The sequence below is a fragment of the Dreissena polymorpha genome, chromosome 7 (genome assembly GCF_020536995.1).
Source record: "Dreissena polymorpha isolate Duluth1 chromosome 7, UMN_Dpol_1.0, whole genome shotgun sequence".
NCBI classification, from domain to species: Eukaryota; Metazoa; Mollusca; class Bivalvia; order Myida; family Dreissenidae; genus Dreissena; species Dreissena polymorpha.
The window spans coordinates 84869369-84886982 of record NC_068361.1 but is presented as its reverse complement, the minus strand read 5'-3'; the positions used below and the strand labels follow the sequence as shown (position 1 = coordinate 84886982).

At 34.5% G+C, this 17614-nt stretch overlaps 1 protein-coding gene across 1 annotated transcript in view; it reads right to left on the bottom strand.

Annotated features, from left to right (window-relative positions):
* Positions 1-17614, bottom strand: part of LOC127837567 (uncharacterized) — a 43632-nt gene that overhangs the window by 18054 nt on the left and 7964 nt on the right. Inside the window, exons 3-4 of the mRNA XM_052364774.1 lie at positions 7140-7351; positions 6222-6325 (exon numbers count right to left, since the gene is read on the bottom strand). Of these exons, the coding sequence (XP_052220734.1) occupies positions 6222-6325; positions 7140-7351 (316 nt within the window). The remainder of the gene's footprint in view (positions 1-6221; positions 6326-7139; positions 7352-17614) is intronic.

The following is a 17614-nucleotide window of genomic DNA, read 5'->3' as shown; positions in this document are numbered from 1 at the left end:
ACACTGTCACTAATGGCGTTTAAAGTTGGTCTAACACCGAAACACTGTCACTAATGGCGTTTAAAGTTGGTCTAACACCGAAACACTGTCACTAATGGCTGGTCTAACACCGAAACACTGTCACTAATGGCTGGTCTAACACCGAAACACTGTCACTAATGGCTGGTCTAACACCGAAACACTGTCACTAATGGCGTTTTAAAGTTGGTCTAACACCGAAACACTGTCACTAATGGCGTTTAAAGTTGGTCTAACACCGAAACACTGTCACTATTGGCGTTTAAAGTTGGTCTAACACCGAAACACTGTCACTAATGGCGTTTAAAGTTGGTCTAACACCGAAACACTGTCACTAATGGCGTTTAAAGTTGGTCTAACACCGAAACACTGTCACTATTGGCGTTTAAAGTTGGTCTAACACCGAAACACTGTCACTATTGGCGTTTAAAGTTGGTCTAACACCGAAACACTGTCACTAATGGCTGGTCTAACACCGAAACACTGTCCCTTATGGCTGGTCTAACACCGAAACACTGTCACTAATGGCTGGTCTAACACCGAAACACTGTCACTAATGGCGTTTAAAGTTGGTCTAACACCGAAACACTGTCACTAATGGCGTTTAAAGTTGGTCTAACACCGAAACACTGTCACTATTGGCGTTTAAAGTTGGTCCAACACCGAAACACTGTCACTATTGGCGTTTAAAGTTGGTCTAACACCGAAACACTGTCACTAATGGCTGGTCTAACACCGAAACACTGTCACTAATGGCGTTTAAAGTTGGTCTAACACCGAAACACTGTCACTAATGGCGTTTAAAGTTGGTCTAACACCGAAACACTGTCACTATTGGCGTTTAAAGTTGGTCTAACACCGAAACCACTGTCACTATTGGCGTTTTAAAGTTGGTCTAACACCGAAACACTGTCACTAATGGCGTTTTAAAGTTGGTCTAACACCGAAACACTGTCACTAATGGCGTTTAAAGTTGGTCTAAACACCGAAACACTGTCACTAATGGCGTTTAAAGTTGGTCTAACACCGAAACACTGTCACTAATGGCGTTTAAAGTTGGTCTACACCGAAACACTGTCACTAATGGCGTTTAAAGTTGGTCTAACACCAGCTATTACACACTGTCACTAATGGCGTTTAAAGTTGGTCTAACACCGAAACACTGTCACTAATGGCGTTTAAAGTTGGTCTAACACCGAAACACTGTCACTAATGGCGTTTAAAGTTGGTCTAACACCGAAACACTGTCACTAATGGCGTTTAAAGTTGGTCTAACACCGAAACACTGTCACTAATGGCGTTTAAAGTTGGTCTAACACCGAAACACTGTCACTAATGGCGTTTAAAGTTGGTCTAACACCGAAACACTGTCACTAATGGCGTTTAAAGTTGGTCTAACACCGAAACACTGTCACTAATGGCGTTTAAAGTTGGTCTAACACCGAAACACTGTCACTAATGGCGTTTAAAGTTGGTCTAACACCGAAACACTGTCACTAATGGCGTTTAAAGTTGGTCTAACACCGAAACACTGTCACTAATGGCGTTTAAAGCTGATGCTCATATCTAACACCGAAACACTGTCACTAATGGCGTTTAAAGTTGGTCTAACACCGAAACACTGTAACTAATGGCGTTTAAAGCTGATGCTCATATCTAACACCGAAACACTGTCACTAATGGCGTTTAAAGCTGATGCTCATATCTAACACCGAAACACTGTCACTAATGGCGTTTAAAGCTGATGCTCATATCTAACACCGAAACACTGTCACTAATGGCGTTTAAAGCTGATGCTCATATCTAACACCGAAACACTGTCACTAATGGCGTTTAAAGCTGATGCTCATATCTAACACCGAAACACTGTCACTAATGGCGTTTAAAGCTGATGCTCATATCTATAGAGAATACTAGGTTAGCGTTGGATACAGAGAAGTTTATGTTGCGAGGCTTAGAACGCCGGAAGCGCGAGCCTTGGCGAGCGCTTTCGGTGTTCGAGCCGAGCAACATAAACTTCTCTGTATTCAACGCTAATCCTAGTATTCTATTTATCCCATTTGATTTTTTCAACGTGACATTTAACATAAATAGATCTAATAACCTTAACAATAATTTTAATTCAGTCATAAAAGCGCTTAAAATCTAACAAATGTAACCATGCGTAGTGATATACATGTATTTGTTCTGGTACGCAAAATAGTCTTTAAAAAATTCACACACAAACTGTAAAACAAGTAAAAATATCACCATATGCCTATATTCTATTTTACGCAGTATGCGAATTTTAACACATTACGACCGCGAAAAGAAGATTTTACTTTACTATAATTTATTTTATTTTCGAAAGAAAATGATCAAAATCCAATATGGCGGCGATTGCTCCTGACAAAATGCTGTCGATGTCAACATACATGTACACCATCGACGACCTAGTTCTGGCTACCATAACTTTAAATGTCGCTTTTTATGATTTTTGACTGGCGCGACTTTGTACAGGTCTGTCAATACTAAATAAACTGTACGCTGAAGTTTCTTTAGCTATCGAAGACCTTGACAATTTTGACGAGTAAACAGACAATTGCAGCGACTGACACTTTATTTGACAAAATATACAGGGCAATACGTTTTCCGACTTCGGACGATGAATTTAAGGACGCGCAGAACGTGTTTTTTATATAATGTTATGGGTATGCCGTGTGTGATCCGATGCATCAATGGCGCCTATGTTAAAATCATTTCCCCGAGAACAGGGAACGACAAAAGTACAAACAAAAATCAAAACACGTAAGAACTAGTATCTTACCTTTAGTTATCCTTTAAAATCCATCTAATAATCCATTTAACTCAATAATTGACGATTTTGCATCTAGGGTCATTAATAATTATTTTAGCATAGTTAAATAAAGACCCTTATGTCATTCTATCACTTTATTCAAATGAGTTTATGAACGCGATAAACTTTCTTCTTCGTCACACGCTACGTCATGTACTCTACATTTCTGCTGTTCAAATGAACCGGAGCAGTTTATCTAATAATAGCCGTTGGTAAACTCGGTTGCATTTGCAGATTTCTGCATACAAACATAATTATGTTTAAACTTGCACAATGTTTTATTTATCTATGGTAAATACACTTATTGTACGAGAAAATAATTTAATATATAAATACACAAAGAATGGAAAAGATTCCAGTACACAACAGATAAATGAGTAGAAAATACCCGTGTAAAAAATGGGACGTTCCCAATTCCAGTGTGGTGCTATTTTTACCATCTTATACTTTACACAGTTCTATGCCTAACGTGAATTAAATAGGAAAGCAAACATAGCAGATTATTTATGAACTGTGCGATATGTGTATGGCTTGTTGTACATTCTTAATATTTAAGTTAAATGTCAAAAGTATATGCTTTGGTTATAAACAATGCACATTACACTAAATAATGTCGTATAATTTTGAAGCTCAAGTTTTGTCGACTTTGTTTCTTATGAAAAATGATTCAGTGGTAAAGTAAATATAAATATAAAATAACAAAACAAAAATCGTGTAATTTTATATTTTATTTCAACATTTCTTTTGGTGAATATGTCATATATATTTTTTTCTGCAAAATATGCACATTTTCTTTTAATGGGTGACCTTAAAATTCGATCAATGAACCAAACAATATCGACCTAATTTTAGCGCATATCGCATGACGTCATTTAGAAAGTAGTCCGTGCACGCGACAGGTATATTCCACAGTGTTGAATACAAGCAAGTATATTCCACAACGTGTTATACCGTCAATGTCGCGGTGAAAATGGGATAAAATTGTATCCCATTTTCACCGCGACATTGACGGTATAACACGTTGTGGAATATACTTGCTTGTATTCAACACTGTGGAATATACCTGTCGCGTGCACGGACTACTTTTTAAATGACGTCATGCGATATGCGCTAAAATTAGGTCGATATTGTTTGGTTCATTGATCGAATTTTAAGGTCACCCATTAGAAGAAAATGTGCATATTTTGCAGAAAAATATATATATGACATATTCACCAAAAGAACTGTTGAAATAAAATATAAAATTACACGATTTTTGTTTTGTTATTTTTTTATTTATATTTACTTTACCACTGAATGATTTTTCATAAGAAACAAAGTCGACAAAACTTAAGCTTCAAAATTATACGACCTTCAACCTTTAAATCTAGTCATATGACATAATTTTTCGCCATCCGTATAATGAATCAGCTGATTGATGGCGTCATAAAATGACATACTTATTGCGTCATTTCCCCCATTTTTTTTGACGATTTATTATAAACGCGACCTATTTCACATGTTTTCTACATGTACTGTATGTCGACATATCTGAATTGTCAATTGATCACATTTTCCTTATTGCGTGTAATGTGCATTGTTTATAACCAAAGCATATACTTTTGACATTTAACTTAAATATTAAGAACGTACAACAAGCCATACACATATCGCACAGTTCATGAATAATCTGCTATGTTTGCTTTCCTATTTAATTCACGTTAGGCATAGAGCTGTGTAAAGTATAAGCTGGTAAAAATAGCACCACACTGGAATTGGGAACGTCCCATTTTGTACACGGGTATTTTCTACTCATTTATCTGTTGTGTACTGGAATGTTTTCCATTCTTTGTGTATTTATATATTAAATTATTTTCTCGTACAATAAGGGCATATACCATAGATAAATAAAACATTGTGCAAGTTTAAACATAATTATGTTTGTATGCAGAAATCTGCAAATGCAACCGAGTTTACCAACGGCTATTATTAGATAAACTGCTCCGGTTCATTTGAACAGCAGTAATGTAGAGTACATGACGTAGCGTGTGACGAAGAAGAAAGTTTATCGCGTTCATAAACTCATTTGAATAAAGTGATAGAATGACATAAGGGTCTTTATTTAACTATGCTAAAATAATTATTAAAGACCCTAGATGCAAAATCTTCAATTATTGAGTTAAATGGATTATAAGATGAATTTTAAAGGATAATTAAAGGTAAGATACTAGTTCTTACGTGTTTTGATTTTTGTTTGTACTTGTGTCGTTCCCTGTTCTCGGGTAAATGATTATAACATGGGCGCCATTGATGCATCGGATCACACACGGCATACCGGATACCCATAACATTATATAAAAAAACACGTTCTGCGCGTCCTTAAATTCGTCGTTCGAAGTCGGAAAACGTATTGCCCTGTATATTTTGTCAAATAAAGTGTCAGTCGCTGCAATTGTTTTGTCTACTCGTCAAATTTGTCAAGGTCTTCGATAGCTAAAGAAACTTCAGCGACAGTTTATTTGTATTGACAGACCTGTACAAAGTCGCGCCAGTCAAAAATCATAAAAAGCGACATTTAAAGTTATGGTAGCCAGAACTAGGTCGTCGATGGTGTACATGTATGTTGACATCGACAGCATTTTGTCAGGAGCAATCGCCGCCATATTGGATTTTGATCATTTTCTTTCGAAAATAAAATGAATTATGGTAAAGTAAAATCTTCTTTTCGCGGTCGTAATGTGTTAAAATTCGCATACTGCGTAAAATTGAATGCAGGCATATGGTGATATATTTACTTGTTTTACAGTTTGTGTGTGAATTTTTTAAAGACTATTTTGCGTACCAGAACAAATACATGTATATCACTACGCATGGTTACATTTGTTAGATTTTAAGCGCTTTTATGACTTAATTAAAATTATTGTTAAGGCCATTAGATCTATTTTTGTTAAATGTCATGTTGAAAAAATCAAATGGGATAAATAGAATACTAGGATTAGCGTTGAATACAGAGAAGTTTATGTTGCTCGGCTCGAACACCGAAAGCGCTCGCCAAGGCTCGCGCTTCCGGCGTTCTAAGCCTCGCAACATAAACTTCTCTGTATTCAACGCTAACCTAGTATTCTCTATGTCGTATACGGCTCAATATTAAGATTGGTTCACTCTACTCGTGAAGTTTGTGTATAAAGATTAAGACAAACATTTATCCTGTCTTTAAGTTAACGGGATTATATGTATATTGATCATACGAACTTTGTTCGGAGAATTATATTGAAAATAAACTGGGAAAAATAGACATTTTCATAGCTATTTCCATAAGTTTTAAACGAACATCAAAATAATAAATTCATTGATAAAAATCTACAGTAACTGTTTTAAATATACGTACATGTGTACTATTCTCAACACTTATACTGTCCCATTTGCGCAGTTGTCTGTTATTGTCCTTCTCATACTCCGTTGGATCAACGCCTGTCAGTAATTCTCTGATAACTGTATATAAAGAATAATGTAAGCAAAAGAATATGTGTACCTAGAAATAATTATTATCCATATTTATCAATTGAATTATATCAACACATTTTAAAAGCAATAGCTTATTACTAACATATTTCAAGATAAACAATTAATTTAATTATAGAGACAGACACATAATTATTAAGTAATTTTTCAGATATAAAAACTAATCAAAAGATATAACTTCTGAACACTTTATTTGTTTCACATTTGTGAACATTTTAAGGCAGTTCTTAACCTTTGTTTGTAAGGCAGACACATGAGCTTACGAAATGTGTGTTGCATATCATTCATATAGACAAAGTGTCATTCATTTTAGTTCGTATAGAATTTAGGGATGAGGCTGTTTGTTGTTGTTTGTTCTTTTAAATGTCGAATATTTAATAAGTTTGCAGCAAAGCTTTTGATAATTGAATTGAATTGTAAGGATTAAAACCATACTATTAAAAATCTTCATAATAAGATATAGTCATATGCTCATAATAAAAATTAACGGAAAATAGTATAGTTGGTAATATAAATCTTTTATCAAATGTCAATCTGGGATGTTTCCAAATAATTTTCAATTATATATATTTTTATGTGTATGCTAATGCAATCTCACATGTTCTGTTATCAGTTAGTTTAGGTCTAATGTTCCCAGACAAACATTACTTCATTTGAATGAAATATGGTATACTTTACAAGAATGCGTTTGATTTATTGGTAAATATCAATATTGATTGAAAACCCTTACCGTAAACTCATTTATTCATAATAAGTCTATATATGCTGAAAAATAGCATCTTACCTATTCCAAAATTATGATAATCGTGTTCTGGTGTAAGTCTTTTATGTTGAACTGTTGGAAAATAGCCCTCTGTACCGTATACAGGAGTCGCAGTCTGCAATTCTTCTCCTTCCTTCACCTCTCTTGCAAGACCAAAATCAATCAGCCGTGCGTTCAGTTCCGAGTCAATTACAACGTTCTTGGATTTTATGTCCATATGCAGGATAGTACCTCTGTTAAAATTGTATAGCTCTGTAAGATGGCATATCATCCCAATATATAAGTTGTCAATGAACTCTTTAGTAAAATTATATAAAATATGTACATAAACATTCGAAACTCATAAAAGCAAGTTATTAAATTGGTCTTTTTTATTAATACTGCTCGTAATTTTAGCATAACAATTTTCTGTGTAATCGATCAAATTTTGAGAACAAAATGTGGTATTGCTTTCAACAATTGCATTCGATCCAGAAAGAAATGTTATTTCGTAATTAGGCTGCAAAATACATCGCGTATGCGATTCGAATATATACCATGCATTTAATTTCGTCCGATAAAAATAATAATTAAGTTAAATGAGACTTTCATAATGTGGAGCTGGTGAATAGTATTTTCTTTTTTATCGTGAGTTACACTAGCAAACAAGCTTTACATAACATACGTTGTAAGATGCATCATTTTTGAAGTCAACGTTCAATACAATTGAAAACGAGTATTATATCCTCGTAGAACAGGTTTTACTACTACAATCTTTCCGTCTGCATGTCCTCTATATGTATATTAAATGTGTGTATCGACATTCTCGTTAACTTAACGCACAATATTCTTATAAACTGATGCTGTTCATGTGCAATTTATCTTGGCCTTCGTGATTAATTACTGTTTGTTATTTCGGAATGTCAACAAAATGAGTATTACAACTTGCTGGATATGATGCGTTGGGTGCTATTTTTTCCCTACTGTGGTAAGTCGCAGTTAAGATTGAACAAGTACACCCTATATTTCATTTTAACACATATATGTTGCACATATTACTGTTCAATTTAAAATGTGTTGCTATGTGGTTAATATTTCTTGACAGGTAAGCGCTCACTAACAGCTTTTTAAAAACCCTAATGATTTGCATATAAAGTTTCAATGCGGTGACCCTCGGTTTTATTCATTGTATTTGTAACGTGTGTGCGCTGCTGTGTTTTTAGAGTAATTTTGTAACGTTTATTGCTTATTGTTAAGCATTTGGTAAACTCCCAAAAACAATTTATCGTGATGATCAAAAGATTTCTCTCTTGCCTCAAGCTGGTTAAACTGGAGTTTCGCATTGTTTATATTTGACACATAATCCGCACATTTTCCGGATTTCTGAGCGCAAGGACAAACGCTTTCCGTTCGGAATTGCGTGGATTATATGTCTAAATCAAACAACAAAAAACCCCAACATTGTATAAGTCATCAACAAGGTCAAGAACAGATATATGCACATATTTGGAAAACAAATAGACGCCATTTCGACTAAGTTGTGTAAAGATCCGACAAACAGTGAATGAGTTAAGAGAGCTAAATAGAGAACTCGAGATTATTGCATGGACAAATGGCAATCAGTACGAAGTTCCTGGCGAAATTAGGATAATTATCTATGGAACGCGAATGCTACCTTCTGATGACACTGGTCTTTATGTTCTGTGCATTTACTAAGTTGTTTTGTGTAAACTTCATTTTGTCCTGTAGAAACATCATTTTGTTCTGTACATTTTTTCATTATGCTAAGTGCATTTGCAATATCGTTTTGTACTAACGACATATTGTTAGGTGCATTCATCATTTCGTTCTGTGCATTCGTCATTATGTTGTGTGCATTTACCAAACCGTTTTGTACTAACGAGATTTTGTTAGGTGAATACATCATTTCGTTCTGTGCATTTGTCATTATGCTGTGTGCATTTACTAACTCGTTCTGTATTAACGACATTTCATTTAGTGCATACATCATTTCGTTCTGTGCATTTGTCACTATGTTGTGTGCATTTGTCAGTCATTATGTTGTGTGAATTTGTCATTATGTTGTGTGCATTTGTCATTATGTTGTGTGCATTTGTCATTATGTTGTGTGCATATGTCATTATGTTGTGTGAATATGTCATTATGCTGTGTGCATTTGTCATTATGTTGTGTGCATAAGTCGTTATGTTGTGTGCATTTGTCATTTTGTTGTGTGCATGTGTCATTATGTTGTGTGCATTTGTCATCATGTTGTGTGCATTTGTAATTATGTTGTGTGCATTTGTCATTATGTTGTGTGTATTTGTCATTAGTAAATGCACATAACAAAATGACAAATTCACAGAACGAACTGTCGTTAGTACAGTTACTTAATGCACATAGCATAACGACAAATGCACAGAACATAATGACAAATGCACACATCATAATGCCAAATGCACACAACATATTGACAAATGCACACAACATAATGACAAATGCACATAACATAATGACAAATGCACACAACATAATGACAAATGCACACAACATAATGACAAATGCACACAACATAATGACAATTGCACACAACATAAATACAAATGCACACAACATAATGACAAGTGCACACAACATAATGACAAATGCACACAACATTATGACAAATGCACACAACGTAATGACAAATGCACAGAACGAAATGATGTATGCACTAAATGAAATGTCGTTAGTACAGAACGAGTTAGTAAATGCACAAAACATAATGACAAATGCACTGAACGAAATGATGCATGCGCCTAACAAAATGTTGTTAGTACAAAACGGGTTGGTAAATGCACACAACATAATGACGAATGCACAGAACGAAATGATGTATGCACCTAACAAAATGTCATTAGTATAAAACGATATTGCAAATGCACATAGCATAATGAAAAATGTACGGAACAAAATGATGTTTCTACGGGACAAAATGAAGTTTACACAAAACAACTTAGTAAATACACAGAACATGAAGACCAATGCCATCAGAAGGTAGCATTGGCGTTCCATAATTATCGACCATTGCCATCATTTTATCTCAATAAACATATGCAGACGTTTGGTGAAGATTCTATAAAAATTGTATGGGTAAAAACCGAAGACGGCGACTTTCGCATTTAGTTTTTTTTTATAAACACACAGAAATAAATATGTGAATGGTGCGCGTCGGATGGTAATCATACTTAGTCTCCATTTTATGTCAAATAGTTCAAGGACGTTTGATGACGATTCTATAAAAACCGTTAAGAAATGGACGTTAAATGAATGCTTAAGACTGCACGACCAAAGTCCAATTCGCTCAATCGTACATCCAACAAGGGTATTCCCAAAATACGTCCTGTCTAAAGACGGGCGAATAAAATTACAAGGAGATTTTAAGTACATATATAACCTCTGCTTGATTACTATTTTGTGTTCTAACTGCAACATAATGATGACCATTAAAATTATAACTGTAAAACAGTTTAAGTAAATGCGCATTTCAAAAGCAGGTATAACCTCCATAGTAATTTGTACTCATTTGTTTCTTCTTTTAGTTTGCTAAATGATGTACAGTGATCGTGTGTAAGAACTTCTCTATTTACAACAAAAATTTGATTGCAGCAAACAATAACAAATTAAATAAAATTTCTTTGGTATCGATTTCAGACGAAGTCCAGCTGTTTTTGGAAACTCTATTAATGGAAATAAGAGGCAAAACAATATCTTTTTCATCTTACAAGTCCAAACAGAGGAAGGATAGGGAATTTTTTCTTATAAAACAAATTGAAACACTAGAAAAAACTATTAACGAAACAAACATTCATGAGCTTAACTTATTGCAACAGGAACTCTCAAATATACGTGAAACAAAATTAAAGGGATCATTTCTAAGGTCAAGAGCCAAATGGATAGATGAAGGTGAAAAACCAACAAAATATTTTTGTAATTTGGAATAACAACATTCATCCAGTAAAACGATACCTTATATTATAAACAAAGATGGCCAAAGTATATGTGATCAAAAAGAAATGTTAACTGAAGCTGCTAAATATTACATGACTTTATACACAGAAACAATAAAAAATGAAACTAATAGAAATTCTGACATATTTGAAGAGCTAGAACAAATACAAAATGTTAAACTAAGTAATGATGAATCTTAATCATTAGAAGACTTGCTGACAATGGAAGAAATCTCTGCTACACTAAAAATATGAAAAATGATAAAAGCCCAGGCTCAGATGGCTTCACTACAGAATTTTCCAAAATGTTCTGGAAGGATCTTAAATATTTTATTCTTAGAAGTCTAAATTATGCTTTTATCTCAGGATCCTTGTCAATTACTCAAAAACAGGGAATCATCACATGCATACCAAAAGAAAACAAACCAAGACAATTCTTACAAAATCTTAGAACCTTAACACTTTTAAACGTTGTTTATAAGATAGCCTCAGGTACAATTGCAAATAGATTAAAAACCGTCCTAGATAAACTAATCACCAAAGACCAAACTGGCTTTATAAAAGGAAGATATATAGAAGAAAACACAAGACTACTACATGATATTTTAAAATACACGGAGGATAATAAAATACCTGGACTTTTAATGACATTAGATTTTGAAAAGGCCTTAGATACACTCTCCTTCGATTTTATTGAAAAAACCTTAATGCATTTTAATTTTGGTATTATGCTCAGAAGTTGGGTCCGTCTTTTCTTATATAACACCATGGCGACTATTCAGATCAATGGATTTTTATCGGATTTCATAAGAATCGAAAGAGGGTGCCGTCACGGTGACCCAATCAGCTCGTATATCTTTATTTTAAGCGCATAAATCTTGGCTATTCTAATACGAAACACAAAAAACATTAAAGGCATAAAAATAGAAAATGTTGAATACAAGATATCTTAATTTGCAGATGACTCCTCTCTTTTGTTGGATGGCTCTGACATCTCTCTTAACACTGTTATGCAGTTATTACATAAATTTGCTCTAGAGTCTGGATTGAAAATAAACTGCGACAAAACAAATCTGATATGGATAGGTTCTAAAAATATAGCATACACTCAATTAAACTAAGTACAAACTCCACTGGGGCAGAACAAATGTTAAACTGTTAGGCATCATATTTGATGTAGATTTAGAAAAAAATGATCGAGTTAAATTTTCAAAATAAGATAGCTAGTTTACAAAGTACAATACAATTTTGGAAAAGAAGAAATCTAACACCATTGGGGAAAATAACCATAGTAAAAACCTTGTTGCTTCCCCTTTTAACACACTTATGTATTGCTCTCACTAGCCCAGGATCAAGTGTATTGAAACAAATACAAAATTGTTTTAACAACTTCATATGGAATGGACCTATAAAAATAAAGCATAATATACTTATCAAATCTTATGAACACGGAGGTCTTAATATGATCGACGTAAACTCATTTGAAAAAAGTATGAAGCTCACATGGATAAAGAAATTAGTAAAATGTAATGGGAAATGTTTCCAACTTGTGTATTCACTATTCGATGTTTAAAAAATGATTAATATGGGAAATGCATATATCGACAAAATTGTCAAAAAAATAACAAATTGTTTTTGGAAGGATGTGCTTATATATTATGGAATCTACATTAATAAAATCAAAATAAGTAAATCTGATGATATACTTGACATGCCACTTTTTTATAACAGCAACCTAAAGATTGGTTTTAATTGTATTTTTAATACAAGCATGTATGAACGTGGCATACAATATATAAGAGACATGTTATGTACCACTGGAAAATTAAAGTCTAAGCAAGAAATTGAAAATTGTACAGGTAAACAAATCATATTTTTATTTAACGAAGGTCTCAAAAGATCTGTAGCAGAGTTCATTAAAAACTGAGGTTTTGAGTCTGTAAAAACAACAACCAATAATGGACCTTTTCTTTCTTGTTACCTTAATTCGGTTGTTTTTACCCAGAAGCACAATAAACAAGTATATGAAACTTTCATTTCAAATACTGAAACACCTATAAGTGAAAATAAATGGAATGGAATATTTAGTAATATAAACTGGAAGTATGTGCATAGTTTTGTTTTAAAAATATCCAGAGATACTTATATACTATGGTTCATTACGGACTGAACATCAATTTTTAACAGAATTTTTCGAATTCATGGAGGACATTGTTCCCAACTATTCAAATCTTATGATTCTTGGAGATTTTAACTTGCATGTCAACAAAACTAACATTGTTGTGACTGAATTTAAGAATTCTCTTGTAGCAATGGGTTTGGAACAACATGTTAATTTCAGCACACACACAGAGGGAAATACACTCGACCTAGTAATCTCTGAGGCTACAAATGGTATTGAAATCTATTCGTGTGAACCAGGCCCTTTCTTTTCGGACCATTTTGTAGTTAAAGTCGTTACCAAAGTACAAAAAAAATATCAAGAGTCAAACAATAAAATTTCGAAATTTTAAAAACATAGACCACTCAGCATTTACTAACGACGTCAATGAAATGTCAATTACAGCAGACAAAGTAGACTCTTTGTAGAGCAATTTGAAGATGAAATATGTAGAATTCTTGATAAACACGCTCCATACATTGAGAAAAACAAAATCTGTCGTGCACCAAAACCATGGTTTAATGAAAACATTCTTGAACTAAAACGTAAAACACGCAAACTGGAACGCATGTGGAGAAAATACAAACAACCAGACCAATATGAACTTTTCAAAAATGCCAGAAATAAATACACTTTCGAGTTGAATGCAGAGAAGCAACGATCGCTTAGTCAAAAAGTAATTGATTTTCACGGAGATTCTAAAAAAACTCTACAAGTTTGTATCAGAATTTACAGGAAAAAATACTGATAACTCTATGCTGGAAGGTGAAAGCGACACCGCGATAGCTGAAAATTTTGCCGATCACTTCCTGGATAAAATTAATACAATTCGAGATGCCCTTGCAAGTTTTGAAAAATTCACACCCGATCACAAGGAAGTACCAATGGTTCGGTATGTTCGAGGAGCTAACCCAAGATGAAGTGAAAAAGATCATCAATCATCTACGAACAAAATCATGTGAACTAGATGCATTGCCAACAAAAGTACTTAAATCATTTTTAAACGAGTTACTACCGTTCGTGACAAAATTGGTTATTCTGCCTCTGAGTCAAGGAGTTTTTCCTTCAAAATTTAAACAGGCAATAGTAAGACCACTTCTTAAGAAAATCGGACTAGACCTGAGTTATGCCAACTATAGAACAGTGAGCAACTTATCATTTCTATCGAAAGTGATTGAAAAGGCTGCTCTGTTTAGACTCAATATACACGTAAATGAAAACAATCTCCTTCCAAAAAATCAGTCAGCCTACAAACAATTCCATTCTTGTGAATCTGCTTTACTTAGACTAGTGAATGATATACTCGAAGGTATGGAGGAACAAGAGGTTACAGCACTTATCGCCATTGATTTGAGTGCTGCCTGCGATACAGTCGATCATGACATTCTACTAGACGTGTTGCAAAAACAATACGGTGCATGTGGCACGGCACTAAACTGGATAGACTCGTATCTTCGTCCAAGAAGCTGTTGCATAAGTGTTAATTCAGCTTTATCGGCGGCACGTTCTTTGGAGTGTAGTGTCCCCCAGGGTAGTTGTCTTGGTCCATGGCTCTACCTGACGTACGCTGGAACACTGTTTGATGTCGTTCCTCCCTCCATCACAGTCTACGGTTTTGCAGACGACCACACCGCAAACAAGCGATTCAAACCTACATCTTCTTCTGTTGAAAGAACTGCCATTCAAGAACTTGAAAGTTGTGCACTCGTTATTAACAACTGGATGAACGAGAATAAACTGAAAATGAACGCATCAAAAACGGAATTCATCATGTTCGGTAGTAGACCCCAATTAAATAAATGTCAATCTAAAGAAATAGATATTGCTGGTGACACTGTTAAAGCAGAAAAATGCATACGGTATTTGGGTGCATATTTAGACGAAACACTAAATTTTAAAGAACACATCAAAATTAAGTGCCGTACAGCCATGTACAACTACCTTAAAATCAAAAACGTAAGGAAATACTTAACAAAAGAAACAACAGAAATACTCGTTTTGTCTTTGGTAATATCCCATCTGGATTATTGTAATCTCATCTTGTATGGAACAGCTCAATGCGAAATAAACAAAATGCAACGTATCCAAATCATGTGTGCCAAATTGGTACTCGGCCGACAGAAATATGACAGTTCAAAAGATGCCTTGTATGAACTACACTGGCTACCAGTAAAGGCTAGGATAACATTCAAAGTACTGAACTTCATGTATAATTGTTCTGTTGGTAACGCGCCAAAATACCTTACAGAACTTTTAAAAGAAAAAAGTACCAGCACGTAACCTACGATTTACCGTCTCGTATGACGGATGTTATGATGTGAAACGCACAAAGAGAAAAACTTTCATGGACAGGAGTTTCGGAGTTGTTGGTCCGAAACTGTGGAATGACCTTCCATCAAGCATCCGGACTTCCGCATCAATAAACATGTTCAAAAGGAATTTGAAAACGTTTCTCTTCAGAGACTTTTACAACCTATTTTAATTTGAATACCTGTGATTTAAAAAATAATCGAGACTCAGTTGTACGGGCTTATTTGTCACTAGGACTCATATGACCAAGCAATTAAAGAATTGTGCGGGCTTCTTTGCTCAAAAAGGATATTTATTGTACAAGTGACTGGTAACCAAGAATCATTAGGGCTTCTTTGCTCAATGATTGAATTACATCAACCAGCTGTTTTTAAGTCATGCTTAGGACTTCTAGTTGTGTCTTATAGTCACACTGTAATTTTAACCTTCAAGTTGTGTCTTGTAGTCACACTTGATCAGTCTATTTGTGACTTGTAGTCACGATAGTTCAAATAAGGTTAAAACCCAAAAGAAGTTTCCTTAAGTATGACAAGTAACCGGTAGCTGTGGGATCCGACAGCCAGAGTGAAGAAATATCCTTTTACGTATCCTTTTAGTTAATGAAAAACAGTGTCTTTATGTTGCCAAATATTTGCTCATATTATCATTATAATTATTGTATTAGCTCTAGTTATATCAATTTATAACATAATATTTTACTTTTACTGTGTTTTAATAGTGTAGCCGGTATTGTTTTATTGCTTAAGTTCATTACAGCATTATTATCTATATCACACATTTAAAGATCATTAATCCTTTAATTAATGCTGCATAATATTATCAACACCTCTTATTTTATATCAATTTCATGTACATATATGAACAAGTGGTGCAAGTGGACGTGTTTTTTGTGCTCCTAAGTTTCTGGGATTTATAAATATAATTAATATAGCTACGTGACTGAAAATTGAGTTACTGGTGGACATAACAATTATCAGGAAAATTCCACAAAAAAGTACATTTGAAGTGTTAAAGCTGATGACAATATTGGTATGAAAACAAATTGTTCTTCTATTTTCGCGATGCAAATTTTGTAAATCTGAAGTAGATCCTGTATGATCTGGACAATTTTCGTGAACTCCTGTCAGTGTACGTTTTAGCGTGATTGTATCAATTACCAGTGAATCGGATTAAAATCACTCGAGCTCGAATATATTGACAATAGATACGATCGGTACAGTGTTATAGTGATATAGTGATATAGGATTATATCGGATTATATTACCCGAGGATATAGAACTGGTATTATTACACATCATCCATATTGTTGCTATATTGAGACTTAACACCACTGTATAGATTTAAGTCCATACTAAAATACGTCCTTCGGCCATTGAGAATTTTTTTCGCTCAGGACGGTATTATAAGACCACACATGATTGAAAAATCGTCACGCTCTAGTGCGGCACACTTTATACGAAACATAGCTCTACGGAACATGGACATACTGTGAATGGCTATATCGGTGACTCGTGAGTGAAATACGTTTATCAGCCATATGGGTCGAGTTAATCGGAAACCGAAACGTAAAAAGAGCAGTGAATCGGACTCAGAAACAAAATCACTAAGAAAACCCTTTAAACAAGGCGCCCGAGCACAGTACGAATCGATAGTGGACGTCGATTTGAGCCAGGTACTCAACGAGACAAACGAGCTATTATATGACAGTGAGTATACCTACAATAAGTTTGAGTTATTGGGCGATTGCGACGACGCTGAACTAGACTTATCGAAGGACTTAAACTCTGTATTCTCCCCTCACACGTCCAAGAATACAGAACAGGTCGCGGAAAAACATGGCAACGGGGTATACGCCGAGCGCTCAACAAGGGAGCGGTGCGCCACAAGTAGGCAGCGGTGGTATGGGCAGTAATCAGTTTGCGATGCTTATGAACATGATGCAGGGACTGAAACAAGGACAAGATGAAATGACGAAAATGTTCGACATTAAATTGGATAGATTTAAAGATGAAATGTTAAAGAACATTAATGATCAGTTGGCATCCCTACGCAAGGAC